Source organism: Engraulis encrasicolus, chromosome 11 (assembly GCF_034702125.1).
Source record: "Engraulis encrasicolus isolate BLACKSEA-1 chromosome 11, IST_EnEncr_1.0, whole genome shotgun sequence".
NCBI classification, from domain to species: domain Eukaryota; kingdom Metazoa; phylum Chordata; class Actinopteri; order Clupeiformes; family Engraulidae; genus Engraulis; species Engraulis encrasicolus.
This window is the reverse complement of record NC_085867.1, coordinates 31950161-31972219: the sequence shown is the minus strand read 5'-3', so window position 1 is coordinate 31972219 and position 22059 is coordinate 31950161. Positions and strand designations below refer to the sequence as shown.

Sequence of the window (22059 nt, the reverse complement as noted above, 5' to 3'; positions counted from 1 at the left end):
TTGCTACTGTACACTGCTGTCACTTCATATACAGTAAGTTGAGTCATCCCAGGCCTTACCTTCATGTATACATACAGCACTTTCATGATAGTCAGCAGAGAACAAGAAGAGCTTCACAGAGAATGCATTGCGTTCAGCCATTCACATACCAAGGACGAAGACCCAGATAATTTCCCAGCCACATGCTATGGGAAAAGAAGAAAACAGCTGTTAGATTTCTGACACAAAATAATTGTTTACTTTTTGTTGAGTGGCTGTTGAAATTTACGTATATGTTTATGTTTAGCCCACAGTATTTCTGACGTCAATGACTTGCAAAGGTCCACATTTTGCAAATGGAATTTCCACCCCGTCACACATGTGCACTCTCCCCATGACAGAGAGAAAGAGAGAGAGAGAGAGAGAGAGAGAGAGAGAGAGAGAGAGAGAGAGAGAGAGAGAGAGAGAGAGAGAGAGAGAGAGAGTCGTAAGTTATGTGTTTGTTTGCAGAGATGAGATAGCAACTCACTCCATAGTCAGTGTATAATGTTATGCATGCATTTGTTTGCAGAGACCAGATAGCGGCTCATTACAGAGAGAAAGTCTAATGTTATGTATTTATTTGCAGAGATGAGATAGCAACTCACTCCATAGACGGAGTATTATGTCATGTATGTATTTGTTTGCAGAGACCAGCAGAGTGTAATGTTATGTATGTATTTGTGTGCAGAGACAAGATTGCGAAAGGCCTGGATGTCCTGAGTGGAGTCGTGCCGGCTGGAGACACCTACATGCACGAGGGGATGAAGAAGGTGCAGTACTGTGTAGCTGAAAATAAATTATAAAAGTCTGTAACACTGATCAATGCTCCCAAAACATTTGGTAACATGTTCTTGATTATTTATCTTTTCAAGTATTCTACCCTTTATTGGATATCAGTGATGCGCGGGTCGATGAAAAATCAAGACGCAACTGACCATTTTTTTTCCCTAGCCCGCCCGCTTGACCTGACCGCAAGAAATATTTATGAAAAGATATTGACCCGACCCGCTTTTTAAAAAGTCATTGGCAACACACAACGGACCTTATAAGACTACGCCAGTAAAGATCTCAGCATGGTTCACTTCCGAGGGGTCTGGGTAGGCCTACACTTCACATAGCCTATGCACAGAGAATGCAAGTTAGGGAGCCGACTGAGCCAGCTGTCAAGTGGATTGCCTCATAGCCGTGGTATGGCACAGGAAATGAAAACAAACTCTGTGAGCAACACAGGAGCGTGAAACCATTACAATTGTATAAGAAATATGGAGGCTATCCTATCCACCATTGCATTGTGTAGAGAGCACCCTCTGTTCTGCTAAATGCACTCAATGGTTGCACCTGCTGAACCAGTTGCGCGCAGAGGATTCGTCCGACTCAGGAGCCTCATTAAGTCTCCTGCAGAGCTCGTGGGGCACCATCGTAGTTATTCAGCCAAATAAACTTGATCTATTTCGATGAAAAATGTCTCTGTCTACTAAAGTAGACTAGAGTCTATAGACTATAGCCTACTATAAAATTCGGCATCATTTCAAAGGTCCTGACCAACCGAAACCGACCTGAATATCATTAAAAATATTATTCATAACCCGTGCCTGCGGTCGACCGTGATTAACTGCAAGCGCCCGCTGACTTCGGGTCAGCCCGCGCATCACTGTTGGATATAACTGTTTGAGAGGAGGGAGGAAAATAATGGGAGACAGAGGCAGGGAAGTATCGGGAAACAGCATCCTTTTTACTTCTATTGTTTTTACCTATTGTTATTGTTATTTCATTTTACATCAAATGTTCCTATCCCTTATTTATTTTAATGTGGTATGTCCAGCGTCTACTGTCTATGTGTTGTAGTATATCTTGAGGAGATGTGAAATGTTGACCACTTGAGTTTCCCCCTGAGGGATAATAAAGTTTACCTTGACCTTGACCTTATCCGGGCTGGAATTGAACTTGAGTCAGAGCCCTTGCTGTGTGAGCCACGGCCATGGCCATCTTCTGTAGGTGTATTGATCAGTGTGGCGAATGTTAATCATTTCTTTCCATTTCCCGTCTGTTTGGTTCAGCACCTGCAGTACTGATGTGCGCACATTCTCTGTCTTTTTGGACAATATTGTGTCACCTCAGCGATGTTGCCAGATAGAATATGCTGAATTATCGTACCAAAACCTCAAAATGATTGGTTTTGGCAGCTTTTTGGGAGGAGATTGTCGTACAAGACCCAAATTGTTCTTTCAGGCATCTAAATTAACTGAATGACAATTCTGAAATTATCTTAATTATGATACAAATACGATAATTATCACATATCTGGCAACACTGCACCTCAGACGACTCAAGACACACCAGACATAAGGGGGAGTTAGTTTTAGTTTTATGGCGACCAGTGTCCAGTGGCGATATAATGGTGTGTCACTGTGAAATGGGGGATTGGTGTAATGCTCTCTCTCTTTCCCCCGCCACTCAGGCATATGGACTTACATAGCCACCTCCTTGTCCTTGTGCCTCACTCTTTCCACAGGAACAGAAAAACAAATTTGCTGTACATCTTATAAGTAAATTGATGAGTGAATTGATGATTGATGATTGAGCTATGAATAAATATGAGTACAGTATAATGAAGCACTCATTGTTTTATGCTGCTTTTATTTTGTTGCCTTTTTGTATGAATATAATATAATAGAATAGAATAGAATAGAATGCCACTATTCACAAGTTATGAGAATCATACATAATTACAATCTTATTACAATGAAACTGCATGCACTGCATGTAAACCATCTACTGTATTGACAACACAGACATCTAATATGAAATGCCCTGTGCAAATGAACCTTGCCTACAATGCATTAACTTACCTGCCCTCCTTAGGCTCTGGAGCAGATGAAGGAACAGACCACCAAGGCATCCAGTATCATCATTGCACTGACGGATGGAAAGCTGGCCATCTACCCCTACGAGCTGACAGTGGAGCAGGTACTGTTTAAAAAAAAAAAATGTTTTTGCGGCTTTTTAGCCTTTATTTAGATAGGACAGTTAGTTGAAGACATGACAGAAAGCATGTGGGAGAGAGAGACAGGGTAGGTTTGGGAAATGACCCAGGCCGGACTCGAACCTGGGTAGCCCGCATATGGCACGGTGTGTTAACGCGCTGCACCACAGCACCCCCGAGGAGGTACTGTTGACCGCTGGACCTACAGTACAGTATGGTTGACCATCAGAGATGTAGACTAAAAGTACGTGAAAACGTAAATGTTTGCTATAGCAGTTTCAATTTATACAGGGTTGTTTAAACAGTAGAGCAAGAGAATGTTGATTCAAAGTCACAAGAGTGTTTTGCTATGAGGTGCTAAGTCTTTGTCTCTCCACCCTCATGGTGGTCCGCAAGACAGCTCAAGTATGCGAGACGAGGGGGTTGCTACCAGTGTAGCCTGGAAAGTATGTTAGCCAGCCAGGGGGGGGGGCTTGCCTTGTTTGCTCACCGGTCACTGTGACTAGTGGCTTTCCCAAGTCACTAGCCATTTACCCTTTCTGCTTGCCAAAGTTTTTTATGTGTTTTTTTCTTTAGAATATTCTTACATTTTACAAATAATGGATGCTACGACTTTGATTTGTCATACCAAATAATAAGGTAGGCTACCTGTCAAAGAATGAGACTGAAATTGTTACTAGCCACAGCCACATTTTACCAGCATTTGGCCGGTTGGCAGGTGCCAATGTCAAGCCCTGATGCCAACCTACACTTGCCAACGTGTGGCTTCTTGGGTTTTTAATTCTGTTTATGGTTAAGGAGCTGGACCTTAAACATCAGTGGTTCTCAAAGTGTGGGTCGGGAACCACTTGTGGTACACGAGAGAGCTCAAGTGGTCTTGTAAAAGCGTTGCTTCATGGGGCTTTAATTCGGCAGTGGTGGGTCAGACTCAGGCGGTAGACAAGGTTGCAAGTTCGAGCCCCGCTCTGGCCCCATCGATGTGCCCTTGAGCAAGATATTTAACCCCAGACCCCAAGGTCATACCCTGCATGGCAGTCACTGCCATAGGTGTGTGAATGTGAGTGTGAATAGGTGAATGTGAGACATTGTTAAGTGCTTTGAGTGCTCAAAGGAATGGGAAAATGCTATATAGTAAATGCATGCAATCCATTGAACTCCCTTTTGCAGCATACTGACCTGCACACAGTGCAGCACATCCCCGTTGGTCTTGACTGTGTGCTGCTAAGTCCTCTCTCCCCACTTCACTGGCCTTTCCACTTGACAGCCTCAGTGCTCCGATGCTGACTGAATGCTCCATTGGCATTTCTGTGCTTACTCTATCTCTCGCACGTGAAGAGAAGAGGGCCAGCTAAGGCTCAGTCTTGCCGTGTCCACTTCCCATCATCCTACTTAGATAAGTTTGCCTAGTGTACCAGAAGTGATCTGATGAAGCGCAGCCATTCATTCGACATGTTGGAGTTTTTTTATGAAGTGCCTTTCTTCTGGGTTTGAGTAGTTAGTAAACTTCCAGAGCCAGGCTGAGAGACATATCATGTAGTGATGTATATATCATCATAGTGTCGTTTCAGGTCATCTTACATGCATACAATGCTATGAATACCATTGATCTTTTGATATGTTACATGACGTATGTGCACAAGATGATTATTAATATTGATGTGTTAAAATCATTTTGTCATGAAGGTCTCAAACCTCAATTTCAGGCGTAGACAGCGAACGTATCAACAAAGTGATAATTGTGCTTCCAGATCACATGGTCATAGTAATCACCTGTCCCAATAACAGAAGACAGCTGATTATTTTTTTGTCCGGCTTTTGTCACAATCAATGTAGTCAGAACAAATGCTCTTGAACTTAATATCTGGAGACACTACCTGGAAAACCACAATCAATGTACCGTAGTATAAAATGCTCCAGTCTTTTTTTACATTACATTACATTTAGCTGACACTTTTGTTCAAAGTGACACACAGTTATTTGCGTGGTATTGGTTACGGTGTCTGGAACAGTATGGGGTTAGGTGCCTTGCTCAAGGGTACCTTACCTGCAACCATCTGATCTAAAGCCCATCTCCTTAACCATCAGGCCACAGCTGCCCATTTTAAACCTGAACTCTTTTGAACCTCTTCTTTTTTTTGTGCAGGCAAATGCTGCCAGGTCGTATGGTGCCAGGGTGTACTGCGTTGGCGTGAAGGACTTTGATGCCAATCAGGTCTGTGTTTGTATTGTATTGTATTGTACATTAGTATTGAATTAGTATTACATATTTAATTTGGATCATTGACATGGCAAAAGCCACAAAATGATGTTTCAGTGTATCCTAATGTGTCAAATGACCCTTATTATCATCAAGGCACGTGTTTGGCATAATATATGAGGATATCTATCTAACCACACATACACACACATACACATACACACAGGCACATGCACGCGCGCGCACGCGCACACGCACACGCACACGCACACGCATACACACACACACACACACACACACACACACACACACACACACACACACACACACACACACACACGCACACGCACACGCACACGCATACACACACACACACACAAACACGTGCTGTGAGTAGTGTTCATGTCATCCATTCCATCCCTTGTGGAGGAGTACACAACAGGTTTGCAGTCTGTGACTTCGACATAAACGAAACACAATAGGAGTACGCTGCTGCTCTCCTCCGTTGCCTGGCTCATGCTATAGAGAGGGTTTGCCTGCTCTGTGTCCAGCTCTGGGGTGCATTTCTGGAAAGCGTAGTTGTTAGCAGTTAACAACTTCGGTAGTTGCCAATGGGAAATTACATTGCACCCAACAAAGTAGCTAACATAGATAGCAACTACACTTTCCAGAAATGCACCCCTGCTCTGCACAGGAACCTCGATGTCATTACCGTGTAATTGGATTGTAGCAGGCAGGCTCACATCCTGTGTGCGCCTCTTTGAAGCCGTCTTGAATACTCTCGATGGGAAAGCGGAAAACATAATCTGGTGCTGCAGCAACAGGAACTGACAGTGTGTTTGTTTGTGTAGTATAATATTAAGTTGCCACACACAGTTATAATCATGATGTATTTGCAGTTACTTGCCATGCTAAACGACTCTCCTCTCCTCCTTCTCTTTGTGTTTGTGTAGTATAAATAAGTCGCCACACACAGACAAAGATCTGACGTACATATTTGCGATGCTAAACAAGCTCTCTTTCTCTCTCTCTCTCTCTCTCTCTCACTCTCTCTCTCTCCCTCTCTCTGCTTTTCTTCCCTCAGCTTGTGGACATTGCTGATAGCAGGGATCAGGTGTTTCCCGTGCTAGAAGGCTTTCAGGCCCTGAAGAGCATTGTTAATTCGGTAAGGGGGCCACGATAAGACATTATGTCAATATTTCCCTCCCGAGTTGAAGTCAGGAACCGACACTGAAGCCTTGTAATGAATTACATTCAACTGGGCTTCTGATAAAGTCGCTTATACTGTGTCTTATTAATATTATGTGGAGCTGCATGCATGCTGCTGGTGTGTGAGGGCTTTTATCATTGATTACATCATGAAGTTAAAAATGTATTGCTCTACGAATATCAAATATGTCACCATCTCTCATTGAACTCCATTGATTTTCATTGTGCTGCTTTCCATGATTACAATGACCCTAAACATACACCTAAGGCCAAAGTTGATTTTCTGGAGAGGTGTGAGTGAATCAGTGATTAAGTATGACACCCGATCTGCGTATTTGAAGTGTTTTGAAGTGACTTATCTGCTCATTTTCACATTATGTTCGATAGGCGACAAAACTTTTGTCTTGTCAAAATCTGCCCTATCTGTGTTCATTAAAGGGTCAATCTTTCTTTGGTGCATGGCATTTATTTGTGTACATTCATTTTCATTCGAGAGGGTTGTAGCTTTCATATGAGTGACTTCTGAAGCCAAGTGATGAATTGAAAGTCAGGTTATTAGCTGTTATTCCAAACAGATGGATAGGCGACAACTCTTTTGGAGGCGAGTGTACTTGCTACTATAGATTCTCTGTCGACAGTTTTTTTAACTTAAGATTTTTTTTTCATAGCAAAATGAACTACAATCGTGGAACATAAACAGTGGACGCACTTGATTCTATAGATTTACTAATTTCTAAGGAGGTATTATCTATTTGCGTTATAAATTAATAATCATATCGAACATTAGTCACTCACAATACCTATTATTTTGTATTGTTATTTAATATATTTTATATCTATTGATTGTTGTTGTCATTGTTTATATGTTATGTACGTTAATTGATTTATTTACTTAATTTTTGTTGCTACAGATTCTCAAGAAGTCTTGTACTGAGCTCTACAGGGTGGAGCCTACTAGTGTTTGTGTGAATGGTAAGCAGCCTCAGGCCTCACCACTACTGACAGTTACTTGACGTTTACAACAACAACAACAAGGATTGTTTATTGCAAACCAAACCAAAAAATATAAAAACCAAAGAAAGAGTATTGAGTTAAATAAGTGTCTCTCCGCAGAGTCTTTCAGCATCGTCCTCAGGGGGAATGGTTTCGCTCGGGGTCGCACTGCGGAGGGCGTGGTCTGCACCCTGACTGTCAATCAACGCACTTACAGTGAGTTACTGCATCCGTCACCGTGGCAACACAAATACATTCCTTTTATAACCACCAGACCATCCTCAACCTCCTCGAGTCGTCTGTGCAGGGGTGTAGCCCCTAATTCCAGGCCCTATGAGCCCAGCTCCCAATGGACCCTCCATTTATATAATTTTAAGATGTAAACAAAAAAATCTAACTCCCTGTGGGGGGGCCCCTGATAAGTGGGGCCCAGTGACTCAGTCCCTCTTAACGCCCTATTGCGAAGCCCCTGTGGCCGTGGCCCAAAGTCACACATACGAGCAGGAATGCCCTGGCTGTGAATCAGTAGGGGTCTGGGGGACAAGCAGAGCATAGCAGTGCAGAGTATTGCAGATCATACTGTGCGTAGCCTTAGGGGGATTTGCACCACATCCAACATTGAGGGCATGGCAATTTATTACTTAGCAGCAAGGCAAAACACAAGCCTGCAGCTATGAGACAGTACAACCTCCCTCTCTCCATCCTCCAGTCACATTTTGTCCATTTGGCAGAACAGACACACACACATGTAGACACACACACATGTACACACACACACACACACACACACACACACACACACACACACACACACACGCGCGCGCGCACACGCACACACACACGCGCGCGCACACGCACACACACACACAGTTAATTATGTCCCCCCAAGCAGTTAACACTTCACCAGAAGCCAACTATATGTGGCGCACACACACACACACACACACACACACACACACACACACACACACACACACACACACACACAATGATGCCTCAGTGTCTCAGTACCATGAACACAGAAAACAGACAGAAACACACACACAGTACACTGACAGATACACTGCAGAGACTGACTGGGCGCTTATATTATCTCATTCTGTTCTGTTCTGTTCTGGGGTGCATTTCTCGAAACCAAAGTTGCTCACTACATTAGCTACTTTGTTGTTTTCAATGCGTTTTCCCATTGCCAACTACCGAAGTTGCTAACAAGCTAACAACTTCTCTTTTGAGAAATGCACTGTTCTCTTCCTCTCTTCCTCTTTCCTCTGCAGATGAGAGGCCGACTACAGTGCAGGACAATTACGTCCTGTGTCCAGCCCCAGTGCTGCAGGAGGTCGGAGAGTGAGTATCACTTCACTTACTGGATGGCACTTAGTGTAGTGTGCTGCTCAGAACGGCACAATAGATGCTCTCAGATGCAGCAGCTGCTGGTGCTGTGGCCGGGGCAGTGGCCGCCGGCAGCTTTGGCCGGGCCCAAGACAAAGTCATCCCCCCCTCCCCACTCAACAATACATACAATGTAATGAGGACCCAATTCTTTTTTTATTTTTTTGTCTTTTATGCCTTTAATGATGATAGAACAGTGAAGAGAGTGATTCACGGGGCAAGGACTCGGCCCGTACTCAAACCTGGGTTGCCCTCATATGGTTAGGTGTCTTTGCGCGCTGCCGCTGCGCCACAGCACCCACATTAGGACTCAATTCTGGGCCCCCCTTCTTCTCTCTGGGCTCGGGACAACTGACCCTTTTGTGCCTCCCCTGTCAGCTTCCCTGGCTGTGGCACTGTGTGATGGAGTAGAGAGGGGACCTCATTTGAAACATTCCATTGGCTGGGATTGCCAAAGAATGTCCCCAGGGATTGTCACCAAAATAAAATCTGTGGGTGGGTGTGTAAGTGTGTGTGTTTGAACAAAACTATGGCAGGGACGGAGCATGAGAGGGAGGTGCGTGCGTGCGTGCGTGCGTGCGTGCGTGCGTGCGTGCGTGCGTGTGTGTGTGTGTGTGTGTTTGAGCAAACCTATGACAGACAGGGATGGGCCATGAGAGGGAGGTGTGTGTGTGTGTGTGTGTGTGTGTGTGTGTGTGTGTGTGTGTGTGTGTGTGTGTGTGTGTGTGTGTGTGTGTGTGTGTGTTTGTGTGTTTGCGTGTCTGTGTGCACATGTGAATGTGTATGTAATGTTTAACCAGCCAGTGTGTGTTTGGCTTGGCGGTGGTACAGTCCTCTGGCATCCTCTGACAGCCAACGAGACAAGACTGAACTTTAAAAAACCGACCCACTTTGCTCGCTCTCTCTCTCTCTCTCTCCCTCTCCCTCATGCACATGCAAAAACACATGCACACGTGCATACACACACACACACACACACACACACACACACACACACACACACACACACACACACACACACACACACACACACACACACACACACACACACACACACACACACACCTCCCTCCTGCCTCCTCCTTCCAATGCTCCCAGAGGTGGTCAGTCAATGTAAACTGCTGTCAGCAATACAGTTCCACAGAAACTGGGCGTTTTTTCCCATGAGCTGAAAGCAGCAGACTCTTGTGCAGTGATGTCATGATTTATAAACTAACCATGAAATATCTCATGGTCGTACTCCGAATACATTAACGCGGAGATAGAGAAACACTCACATCATGTTTATGTCGTGATGTAATCTGTGTGTTCATCTGTTCCTCCTAGATCCATCGAGGTCCTGATCAGCTTCAACAGGGGACAGTCTTACATCTCGAGTCCAGTGACCATATACGCCACCACCTGTGTGAGTTGTTAGACAGCTGTTGTTTCACACATCCACACCTTAATAATCTCTATCTGATGTCTGTGTGAGGGCATTCAAAATACAGTATACAGTATCAGTGTGACGTTTGGACATAGGAGAGCAAAGCTTTGTGTTTGTAACTTTTTATACATTGCTACTGACAGTACATGCCCCTTTAGGTGACAACAGCACAAATTAGGGAATTTACATCACTATGTCTAATTTTTTGCTAAGGAAATGGTGGTATGTATACAGATGTGTGTAATATGTCTGATCTGTGAAATGTGAATACGCATTATGTGCATGCTGCAGGACACCTTATGCACATTTAGCTAAAAATGAAAGTTCGGGAGAAACTTTCGGGAGAAAGGAAGTCATTCGTTGGAATTCAGTGCAAAAAGATAGGTATGCCTATTCTTATTCTTCGCTCAGTCATCATTCGGTGTAATTTCAGTGCACTGAAATTCGGAGTGCCCCTTAATGAACTACATAGCATTCATTCTTTGCTCACCTGTCTCCTGTCAGAAATTTGCCTTCTCGCTCGCACCCACCTCCTCCCCGTTCACTTCCCTTCCATTGCTGTTCGGCCGATTCGTCAGGCGCCCTGCCCTAGTAGACATTTCTCAGCTGTGGCAGTACTTCAGCACCACGGTCAGCGATCTTGCCCAATACACCGCGCAGCTTCTTGAGTGCAGTGGTCCGCGCAGACCCTGTGAAGCACTTTGATGATCGTTCCACTGCGTCGAGAGCTCACGATCACGAGAAGTCCATTCTCCAGCGAGAACGGAGATGTATGCATACATGCAGAGTTGTATAAAATAGAGGTAGAAGTATTCTTACAGATGTAATTACAACACCAGTGGTGTGATATTACATGGTTTCAACTTTGTAATATCATACTATTAGTGTTGTAAATACATCTGAAAGAGTACTTCTACTTCTACCTTATACAACTCTGCATCCATGATTAATCCAAATTTCAGATCGTAAACTAATGAAACTGTAATTTCCTTCCGCTGTGGACTGTTGATTGTGACAGTGTTCACTGTATTTTGTTCCACAGTGTTTATGTTTTGGTGGTTCTTATGGTGTGTGTGTGTGTGTGTGTGTGTGTGTGTGTGTGTGTGTGTGTGTGTGTGTGTGTGTGTGTGTGTGTGTGTGTGTGTGTGTGTGTGTGTGTGTGTGTGTGTGCGTGCGCGCGTGTGTGTGTGTGCATGAGTGCATATGTGTGTTACTGTATGTTTTTTTGCAGTACAGTGGGCTTTTGATTGTGACTGCGTTCACTGTATGTTGTTCCACAGTCCAATGGCCTGGTGGTTCTAATGGTGTTTATATTCTGGTGGTTCTAATGGTGTTTATGTTCTGGTGGTTCTAATGGTGTTTATATTCTGGTGGTTCTAATGGTGTTTATATTCTGGTGGTTCTAATTAGTGTTGCATGGATACCGATACCAGTATAGGCCGGGGCCCCGATACTGCACTAAAATGGCGGTATCCGTATCGCCGAGTACCAACAAATAGCGCACCGATACCACAGATGCTCATATGACACTTGAATGCAGCCTTGAACTTAGTTATTTTATATTAGAGGTATTTAAGTATGAAAAGCTCTACTGGATTCACTTTCTACAGTATTAATCTTTTTCCTGTTTCACAAAGTTAGGCAGCAGCCTGACAAAGCCATGATAGCAATGATGTTACATCCAAGTAGTAGCCTATGCAGCTCTTCATATACGTATACAGTGGTGTAGTCTACGTAGAACGCAGGTATACGGAGTATACCCACTTCTAAATTTTAGGGACTTCAGTATACCCACTTAAAATTGATTGATCATTTGTTTAGAATAGCACAAATATATACAGGATACCCACTTCAAAAAATGCTCAAATGTACAGTATACCCACTTCAAAAAATTAGACTACACCGCTGTACGTATATACTGTATAAACCAGGGGTGCTCAACTAGAAACTGAAAAGGTCCACTCGCCAAATTACGTATGTTTCCAGGGTCCAAAAAAGTCGCTACGGACCGATGCAGAAAATAGCCTCACTCGCTGGCCGCACTGGCCTCTTGCTCACTCACTGAGTTGTCATAGTGATGATACTTTTATTTGTCATAAGACTGGCTTCGCAGAAATACACCTATAGATCGCATGGCAGCGAAATCTCATGTATAATTTATACATATTAAATACAGATGGATTTTGTCTTGGTCCGGATGACATTGCGTTTGGGTCCGCATCCGGACCTGGGTCCGCCAGTTGAGCACCCCTGGTATAAACATTTCAAACAGAGTAGTATCGTCGGTATGGTATCGGTATCGGCCGACACTGCACAGTCGGGTATCGGGTATTGGTATCGGGCCCAAAAAATGGTATCGGGGCAGCAGTTCTAATGGTGTTTATGTTCTGTTGGTTCTAATGGTGTTTGTGTTTTTCCACAGTCCAATGGCCTGGTGGTTCTAATGGTGTTTATGTTCTGTTGGTTCTAATGGTGTTTGTGTTTTTCCACAGTCCAATGGCCTGGTGGTTCTAATGGTGGTCCTGGCTCTGCTCCTGCTGTTGGCCCTGGCTCTCCTCTGGTGGTTCTGGCCTCTCTGTTGCACTATTGTAAGTTGACCGTGCATGTGATTTTTCCTGATTACATTCTGTTACACACACATACTGTTTTCAGGCCGACCAGACTGGTGTCCGTTCCCTTGTGACCAACTTTCCAGTTGTCGAACACTCAGACCTGCGGCGTGAACACGATGGCCATTTCAAGATTGTGTGCAGGAACGGGCACCATCACGGTTCTTATTTTGCCTGGACACATCTAAAGAGGACATAACCAGTAACACATAATATGTGGGGGAATATATTTACATGGCTCGTCTTCATATTCTTATTCTTCATTCTTCATATTCATATTCATATTCATAAGGGGTCCCCAACCTTTCTGGGTCCGAGGGCTACCAAGGGCCACCCGAGGGCTACTTTTGTTCAAAATCCTCTGCTGATGTCTTGACATCATTCTCAAATCACAATATGATTGAATGCTAATTTGCTTATAGGTTATAAAGAATAAATTATCTCCATATTTAAAGAAAAGCATTAACTGTGACTAATATCTGGTCGTCGTCACTGTTTATTAACATCCTTGGTGGGCACCTCAGAAGCTCCTGGAGGGCTACCTGGCGCCCGCGGGCACCACGTTGGTGACACCTGCTGTAGAATGTGCCTTTCTCCTGAATGGGGCTCCCCAATGTTTGCACGTCTGATATCTCTGAATAACAGACTTGTGAGCTCAATATCAGACCACAGCCAATGGCAGCAGACTTCTGGCCGCTAATTCTTGTGTTTTGCAAGTAGTCCGCAAGTAGTCCGGTCACCTCTTGCTCAAAATCAGCTGATGTCGCTGAGCAACACAATTTCGCACACTGTTCTAGAACGACAAACAGAAGTTTGGAAGTCAACAAACTATTTTGTCTCTCGGAAGTTATTTTAATTCCCCAATGATTTAACTTTTAATTAAATCAATAAGTCGCTGTCATAATTACGATGAACAATGAATAATTTAAGGGTCACGGTGTAATTAAGCAGGATAATGAACTTAACTAATCACTAGGCTATGAGCACATTGTGCATTATGTAGACTTAACCCTGAAGACGCTGGTTTTATGTGCAGTTTCCTGATAAACCCTGATAAGCTATCCTCCTTCATTGTCCCTCTGGAACGTCACCAGATGCTACAAGACTAGGGCAACCTAACCCTACTCAGCTGCATAACCTTGCTGTGAATGTTAAGTTTGAAGTAACGTTCTGAGATAAGGTCCCTGTTGTGGAATAGCTCCCTTCAGAGAGATCAAGACCCCTCCTCTCCATATCCTGCATCTCTCTGTCGGTCGCTATTCCACAAAAGGGACCTTGTCTCTGAAAGTTATCTAAACATTCATAGCTAGGTTAATGCTGCTGAGTAGGGTTAGTTTAAAGGGAAATTGTCTTGGAGTCTTCACATATCATGAGTCTTCACAAGCTTCTTGAAGGTTGCGAGAGTTGCCCTACTCTTGTAGTGTCTCGTAGCTTGTTCCAGCATTGGAGGGACAATAAAGGAGGAAAGCTTATCAGGATTTATCAGAAAATTGAAAATAAAACCAGTGTCTTCATGGTAAAGTCTACATAATGCACAAGGTGCTCATAGTGATTAGTTAAGTTAATTGTAAATGCAACAGTTTTGGAATTTTGAAGTTGATTCAGCTTTCTTTGCCGAACTACACTTTTCACCTTAGACTCGCCAGAAAAAAACCCCCAGAATATTTGTTTTCTTCAAGGGATGTTTCACAAGGCATTGTTCTATTTCTTTGCTGATTATTATTCTTCATCTTAGACACACACCAGAAAATAAAAAAATGAAAAGAATTTGTTTTCTCAAGGGATGCTGCTTATTTGCAAGAATGACTCATATCATGCGATCTGTCATTTGTGAGAGACATAGCCAGGCAAAATTTTGTCAGATGTTCAAGTAATGGAGTGGAACATTTCAAACACAGCATTCTTATCACGTCAGACTGTCCGTTTCTTCACATGAGAAAATAAATATATTTCTTTGTTTCAGGTCATCAAGGACCCTCCTCCTCCTGTTCCTCCACCTCCCAGGCATCCACCGCCCCCCGTAAGTAAGACACAAAGTCAAATAACACAGCAGCATTGACAAATCGCATCTTAACAACTCTCATATGTCTCCACGTTTTAGAGGTGGCGTGTGTTTATAACACTCGCATGTGCAGTAATGTAGTACTTTGCTCTTACGGAGTTGATTTGATAGCTGAAATGAATCACTACATGTACATATATATATATATACATATATATATATATACATATACATACATACATATATATATATATATATATGTATATATATATATATATATATATATATACATATATACATACACATACATGTACATTCCTGTGAAGATGCTTATTCATCAAGATCATGGTTGTCACAGGAGCCAAGTTGGATTGCACGCCTTAGTGTGTCATCAGATGCAGATGTGGTCAGTTGATGAGTGACACAGTCCATACATTTAACCCCAGCAGATATTTTATCATTAATCTGCTCACCTGTTACATACATTTTTGACCAGGGCTTTAAATTAACATCGGCCAACTGGCCAAATGCCAGTGAAATTTGAGTTTGGCTGGTAGAAAAGACCAACTTACTAGCCACTTTGATCCATTAGGGAGTGTGTGTTTGGCTAGCACAGTAAGAGATTACCATCTATGAGCCATTTTGGCTGGTTATGAAAAAAGTTAATTTCGAGGCTTGTTTTTGACCACTAATACTGTATTGTGCTTCTCAGTTACAGTAAGACATGTGAATATGGAACGTGTAAATGCTTTTTGTAACATGGTGGGAAATGATCTCATCAGTTTTAACACTGTTGTTCTCTTCTCTCCACAGGAGCCAGAGGACGATGATCCTCTTCCCAAGAAGAAGTGGCCCACCGTGGATGCTTCTTACTATGGAGGCAGAGGGGCAGGGGGAATCTACCGCATGGAGGTGAATACATATGTTGGATTATTGTGTGTGTGTGTTTTTGCGCGCGTGCGTCCGTCCGTGTGTGTGTGTGTGTGTGTGTGTGTATGTGTGTGTGTGTGTGTGTGTGTGTGTGTGTGTGTGTGTGTGTGTGTGTGTGTGTGTGTGTGTGTGTGTGTGTGTGTGTGTGTGTGTGTGTGTGTGTGTGATTATATGGAGGTAATTTAATGAAAACAATATTGACATAGAGATAGTTGACATTTCTTGTAACATTATTTTACATATTGGCTTTTTTCAGTAATGTTATTCTTCCAAATCTTGACTTCAACTAAACCGTGTTATTATTCTGGTATGGGGGAGCAAAAGCTCTGTTTTTAAAGCAAACACAGGGTGCGGCCATTTTTAAGTGTTGTTTTGCTCGGCCCTCAGTTATGTCATGTCTTGTCTGTTGCATACACAGTGGGTGCACAAACGTCAAGGGAATTAGCAGTGAATACAGGGTGTGACCTCTTTTGAAAAAGTGTAATAGTCTTTAGTTAGTAGATCTGTGTTAATGGTCATAAATGTTTCTGCCCTCAGAACTTGTTTCGGTAGACAAAACGCCCGCCTGCCTTTAGCAGGCACATTGTCAGTTGTGCATTGTCAGGTTTTCTTTTACATCTAAAATGATTGATGGTTAACCTGTTAAGACACTGTGTTATAAATTAGTTTTTACCAGAATGGCAATGACCAAGTCGTTGTGCATTACTAAAGGCCCTGTGTTATGTCATAGTATTATATACTACGGTAGTTAGCTTTTCAATGACCATTACAGTGTGCCACTGGAGGAACGGCTTGCATTAAGGGGCTACTGATGGTAAATACACTCAATTGATGGTAGATGCACTCAAAGCGTTTTATAATGTATGCCTCACATTCACACTCCAGAGGCGGTGGCTGCCACTCAGGGTACTACCCTGCCACCAGGAACAATTTAGAGTTAAGTACCAGGACAAGGACACATCAATGGGGTCAGACAGAGCAGGGCTCGAACCGGCAACCCTCTGGTTGCCAAACAGGCTCCTCTATTACGTGAGCCAACGCCACTCCAAATATAATTGATTGTACACAACGACTGAGCTGTAAATGTGCACTTTGTGTTGCCTATAGGTGCGCTGGGGAGACAAAGGGTCAACAGAGGAGGGGGCGCGATTAGAAAAGGCCAAGAACGCCGTTGTGACGATGCCAGAGGAGGTGGAGGAACCCATTATCAGGAGACCCCCTCGCAGGCCGCCCCCCACATACATACCCCAGACCCAGCCACAGTCCAAATGGTACACTCCCATAAAGGTGAGATCACGATTCTATTCTGTTCTATTCTACTCTATTCTATTCTATTCTATTCTATTCCATATGCTAGACTTACATTCTCCTAAGGCAGTCATGGCTAAGCGGTTAGGGCATCAGACTTGTAGCCCAAAAAGTGCCGATTTGTTGGGGGGGTGGTGGGGGGCTAAGTATGCTCTCCCCCATCCTCCTCTATGACTGAGATACCCTGAGCATGGTACCGTCCCACCGCACTGCTCCCTTGGGGCGCCATTGGGGGCCTGTCCCCTTGCATTGGTGTGGCATAAATTCAATTTTGTTGTGTGCAATGCGCACTTGTCTGCTGTGGAATGCTGTGTCACAATGACAACGGGAGTTGGAGTTTCCCATGTGGGCTTTCACTTTTATGTGCTATACAAGTGCAGTTTGCTGATAAGGGACTTGTAGGTGACCTACAACTTCACATGGGGCCCATGGAGGACTATAATATGATAAGATTAGATTGTGGGCCTCAAAGTCAAGTCAAGTCGGTTTTATTATCAATTTTTTTTACATGCACTGGTCATACAAAAATTGAAATAACGTTTCTTACTTTCCCATGCAGACATAGACATGGACTTTAGGTGTGGACATAGACAATTAGCCATAGTATGAATACATTACATCTAGAGTACCTATACAATACCCTCACAGACATTGTAAAGTGCAAATACAAGGGGCAAATACAAGGGGCCTACAATATTTCGCTGTGTCCCTGCTACAAGACACTTGTCAGTTCAAGCTGACCCAGCTTAGCGATGATTTCCTCCATTTTGCAGTCTTTTGCCACCGCACTACATTGAGAAACTCTACTGCCTTGGCTGACTTCTTGGTTTCCTCTTGGACTCCTCTTATGGCAAACAGCAAACAGAAATTTAGGGCAGAACAAATAGTTTTGAATGTCAATCAAAGTGCCTGCCTACCCTCTCCGACTGCACAGAGCGAACAAAATGTGTGTCTATAAAGAGGATGTCCGCATGCATGAACTGAAACTACGTAAGTGGTCTGACACCAGGCTTTGACGGGCCAACAGCAAGGCAGTCAAAACAAAATAAAATGGCCAGGCACATAGCCTTCAGCAGTCTTTTAATAGCTTACTCATGTAGGACTGGCTCTACATTTGCCTTCAATACTATTGCTGAGCAACACAATGTATAGAATGTAGGTTTTTAACGCCCTTGGATAGAGAAATTGCAATGTTTTTTTGAATACTTTGTTTGTTAAAAACATAAATGTGTAATATGGGAACTCCCTTAAGGATTGCATGTTTCACACCACCCAAGGCTCAGCCCAAAGCTGTGAAAACTACAGAGTCACGCAATATTTTTCTTTTCCTATTTTTTTCTTCTCTTTTTCTGCAATGAGGATATCCATCATCGTACTTGGACAAAGTGCTTAGAACATACTGTACCATACATGCTGTCTATACTTTGTTGCAGGGGCGTTTTGATGCAGTCGTGGCACTGTTACGACGGCAGTACCATCGGGTGGCTCTGATGAGACCAACAGGAGACGATCAGGTAAAAAAAACACATTACTTCCATATCCATTTCTCCATTATATCCACTTCTATTGTTCACAACAGGATATATTCCCCAAGTTCAACACCAATTGTTTGGGAATCTGCTTGCTGTTTGGAGACACGTTGTCCTCAAGAGGAGTGAGCTGGTGTGCCTCCTATTCTTACTCAGCGCACCACTGAACCGTGCTCATCTCAGCATGACTAACAAGTAGAGCGTGTCTCAGTGTGTGTGTGTGTGTGTGCGTGTGTGTGTGTGTGTGTGTGCGTGCGTGCGTGTGTGTGTGTGTGCATTGTTGATACTGTCAGGCACTTTGTGAGATAATTGCTTTCAGTGGGCCACCTCCAGTCTCGGAGTCTGGTGTGCAGTCCAGTTGTTGTGCTTCCCTGGAAAGCACCAACCCCGGGCTGCCCCCCCTCCTCCTCAACCCCCCCACCACCACCATCCTAATCCATCCCGCACCATCACGTGTATCTCCTCTGGCCTGTCTATTCAGTGATAAATCCCGTGTGCGATGGTGACAGGGCTAGCGTTGCTGGCACGGCAGGAGAGGAAGGAGAGGCAGTTTAGCTTCCAGTGACCCTTTGGCCTGACCCCTAATTCCTATAGCACCCCAACCCCCAACAGCCCACCCAGCAGCCCTCATCTCCATCCATCCCCTATCTTCTTCACCCAGCTATTGACTGGTAATCCAGAAAACAAGGCACTTCCCGATGGGCGGACAGTAATCAAGGGCAGAGGCTGTTGGATTTTCTGTATTTTCTTAAAAATCTGGCCTCACCCCCAAATGCCTAGCTCCTTAACTTCCAATCAGCTCCCTCGTGTCTGAGCTCCACCCAACCGCCTGCCTCCACCCTCTCCACAACATTTTTTAATTTTACCTGCATTTTTTGGGCTTTTTAGAGAGAGAGAGAGAGAGAGAGAGAGAGAGAGAGAGAGAGAGAGAGAGAGAGAGAGAGAGAGAGAGAGGCAGGAAAGTAGTGGGCTAGATATGGGCAAGGACCAGAACATGGTTGCCCATGCATGGTACATACACACAGCACCCATCATGCATCTACTACCGCCTTGCCTATTTGCTTGGTCCAGTAAGCAGCTCAGTTTATGGTACACACGTGCTGAACAACACGAATGAAGCTCTGGAGCTCTGCTCTCATGCCATGTGGCTGGTTGGTTAAGCAGGCTGTGTGACCTCCCCACATACAAACATGCACACACGTAGGCTACGCATTCATATGCACACACGCACACACACATCCCCCCTCTACACCACCACCCCACCCACCCCACCTCCACCTCCTCCTCCTCTCTCCCTTGTTTTCCAGCCATTAGTGTCATTACATTTGGAGATGTGCCCCATGCTGTCAGGGCACTTGATGGCACTAACGAGGAGGAGGAGGAGGTACGGATGGGTAGCAATTAATGGTGGCCGGCTGGAAAAGGGAGGATGTGGCTCGATTGCTGTGATCGGTCACCTCCGAAAAGGGCTGACATCTTGACCCTCGGCCTTGCCAACTGTCAATCCGTATTTTGCGGCGGTTTGTCACTGGTGGCTCACACTTACAGAATGAACGTACTATATATATATTTCCATACAATACATGTATACAGAAGTGACAGTCGTGGGTTGTTGTTTAGCCCTGTGTGGGGGTAAGTGAAGCACTGAGCTTGACCTGTGTAGGGCTACATGGAAGGCCTATTAGCTTGGTTGCTGGGTTGACAACACACACCGTAAATAGGCTGACGCTAGTGTCTGTCATTCTAGTAAAGAGGAAGCTGATGAAGATTTTTCCTCTAGATCTAATTGATGTACAATACAAGGGGTTTGACGTGGATGTATAACATTTTTACAAAGTATTCAGTACATCATCTGACTACTGCTTATATATATTGTATTAGAGTAGCATCAATTTACTTTACAATTCCAATTCAATCTTAGTAGCCTATCTAAAGAAAAGCTTTAATTAAAAAAGAAAAAAACAATAGGAAGGGTATATCTGCCTTATAGATAACATTGAACTGTATTGTCATTACATATGTATATAATAAACATACAATGCAAGTATGGTTTAGAATGCAAGGGGCAGAGAGAAGAGCAGCTTCATTGAGCTCCTCACAACAGAGTGTTGCTATCTGTTAGTACTGGTGTTCTAATTCACTGCATGCTGTTCACTTGTAAATGGTTTGTTCTAGTTCTGGTAGACTGGTACCTGCATGTGGATGCAGCGGCCTTGCATGGTGGCCAACAGTGACACCATAACGACTGATTTGTCCATTTGTTTTGTACCACACGATTAGCCTAATTCCCTAGACTCCTTCCTCATTGCCTATTAGAGTCAAATGCCTCTCAAATGGCTTCAATTACTAGAAATTATCGTTAATGTCACAACTCCACAACAGTGTCCTCTGATATAGCGTGCATTTGACGCTCACCCCTGTTGGATGGATGAAGTAGCACCATCCGTTACCAATTAGTGGGAGAGATAGCACTGACTGATGTGCGTGCTGAAGCTTTGGTGGTTACCAGCATTTAAATTTAGGACACAGCAGGTCTGTCAAGACCATCCAGTGCTGGAAAGGCTGGTTGATGGCAGCTATTCTCTATTTAAGACGACGTAAAAGAACCACCCATGTCATATGTCTCATTTATTGGATTTAATGAATGGAGCTTTGATTAAAAGAAGATGAGTGTTAGTGAAAGTGGGTCTGTTTGCATTACATTTGCCATCACGTCAAGTGCCCCTTCAATTGTTCATATCATTTGTGTGTTTCTCTTTCAGGGCCGTTGCATCAAATTCACCAGAGTGCAGAGCCAGTGAACTCCAAGTCACGGCGCGTTCTGCATCCATTTGCCTGGATCTCAGCAAGACATTGAACAAATCATATTGTGCCTTCCTGTGCAAAATATAACCACATTTAGTGCATGTACCTCTATACCAAAGTTAATTACTGCAAATGTTGATCTTGAAAGAACTGATACACAGTGAGAGTGAAAAAAATCCTGTGTAGCCTAATCATCATGACACAACACCAGTTTTCAGTTTTTTAATATTTTGTTTTATTTGTCTGCTTAGTATGTGTTACAATTGCATACTGATAATGCCATTATTAGGTCTACATTGTAAATATTTTTGTACAGTACTCCTTCGTAAAAGAAAAAAAAAGTCTGGCTCTTAAACTGACCCCCAAGACAGGACCAATTTGTCAAGAAATTAAACCAAATAGGCCAGGACCTATGTGTTGAATGGACTTCTCTTCATGAAACCATTCCCAGTGAATAGGCCTACCCTGGAACTTTGCTGTGTGTGGACAATGACTGATAATCAATTGAGGGCTCAGAGTTGCCTAAGTTGCTGGTTTGCTTTTGATGTGCCTTTGTTTTATTTATTGTCTATTTTTGCATTTTTAAATAAAAATGTGCTGAAACATATAGCAGGATATGAGTGTCATTTATCATTAGCCTACTATTGAAAACCTCCAG

The 22059-nt window shown here is 43.6% G+C and overlaps 1 protein-coding gene across 2 annotated transcripts in view; it reads left to right on the top strand.

Annotated features, from left to right (window-relative positions):
• antxr2b (ANTXR cell adhesion molecule 2b) overlaps positions 1 to 22008 on the top strand; it is a 26657-nt gene extending 4649 nt beyond the window's left edge. For both annotated transcript variants that reach the window (XM_063211314.1, XM_063211315.1), the window contains exons 4-17: positions 710 to 791; positions 2884 to 2988; positions 5148 to 5216; positions 6286 to 6366; positions 7322 to 7382; positions 7524 to 7619; positions 8678 to 8747; positions 10119 to 10197; positions 12711 to 12806; positions 14791 to 14847; positions 15643 to 15741; positions 16867 to 17046; positions 18501 to 18581; positions 21359 to 22008. In XM_063211314.1, the coding sequence (XP_063067384.1) occupies positions 710 to 791; positions 2884 to 2988; positions 5148 to 5216; positions 6286 to 6366; positions 7322 to 7382; positions 7524 to 7619; positions 8678 to 8747; positions 10119 to 10197; positions 12711 to 12806; positions 14791 to 14847; positions 15643 to 15741; positions 16867 to 17046; positions 18501 to 18581; positions 21359 to 21397 (1195 nt within the window). In that variant the 3' untranslated portion in view covers positions 21398 to 22008. The remainder of the gene's footprint in view (positions 1 to 709; positions 792 to 2883; positions 2989 to 5147; positions 5217 to 6285; positions 6367 to 7321; positions 7383 to 7523; positions 7620 to 8677; positions 8748 to 10118; positions 10198 to 12710; positions 12807 to 14790; positions 14848 to 15642; positions 15742 to 16866; positions 17047 to 18500; positions 18582 to 21358) is intronic.
• Positions 22009 to 22059: the final 51 nt, after the last annotated feature.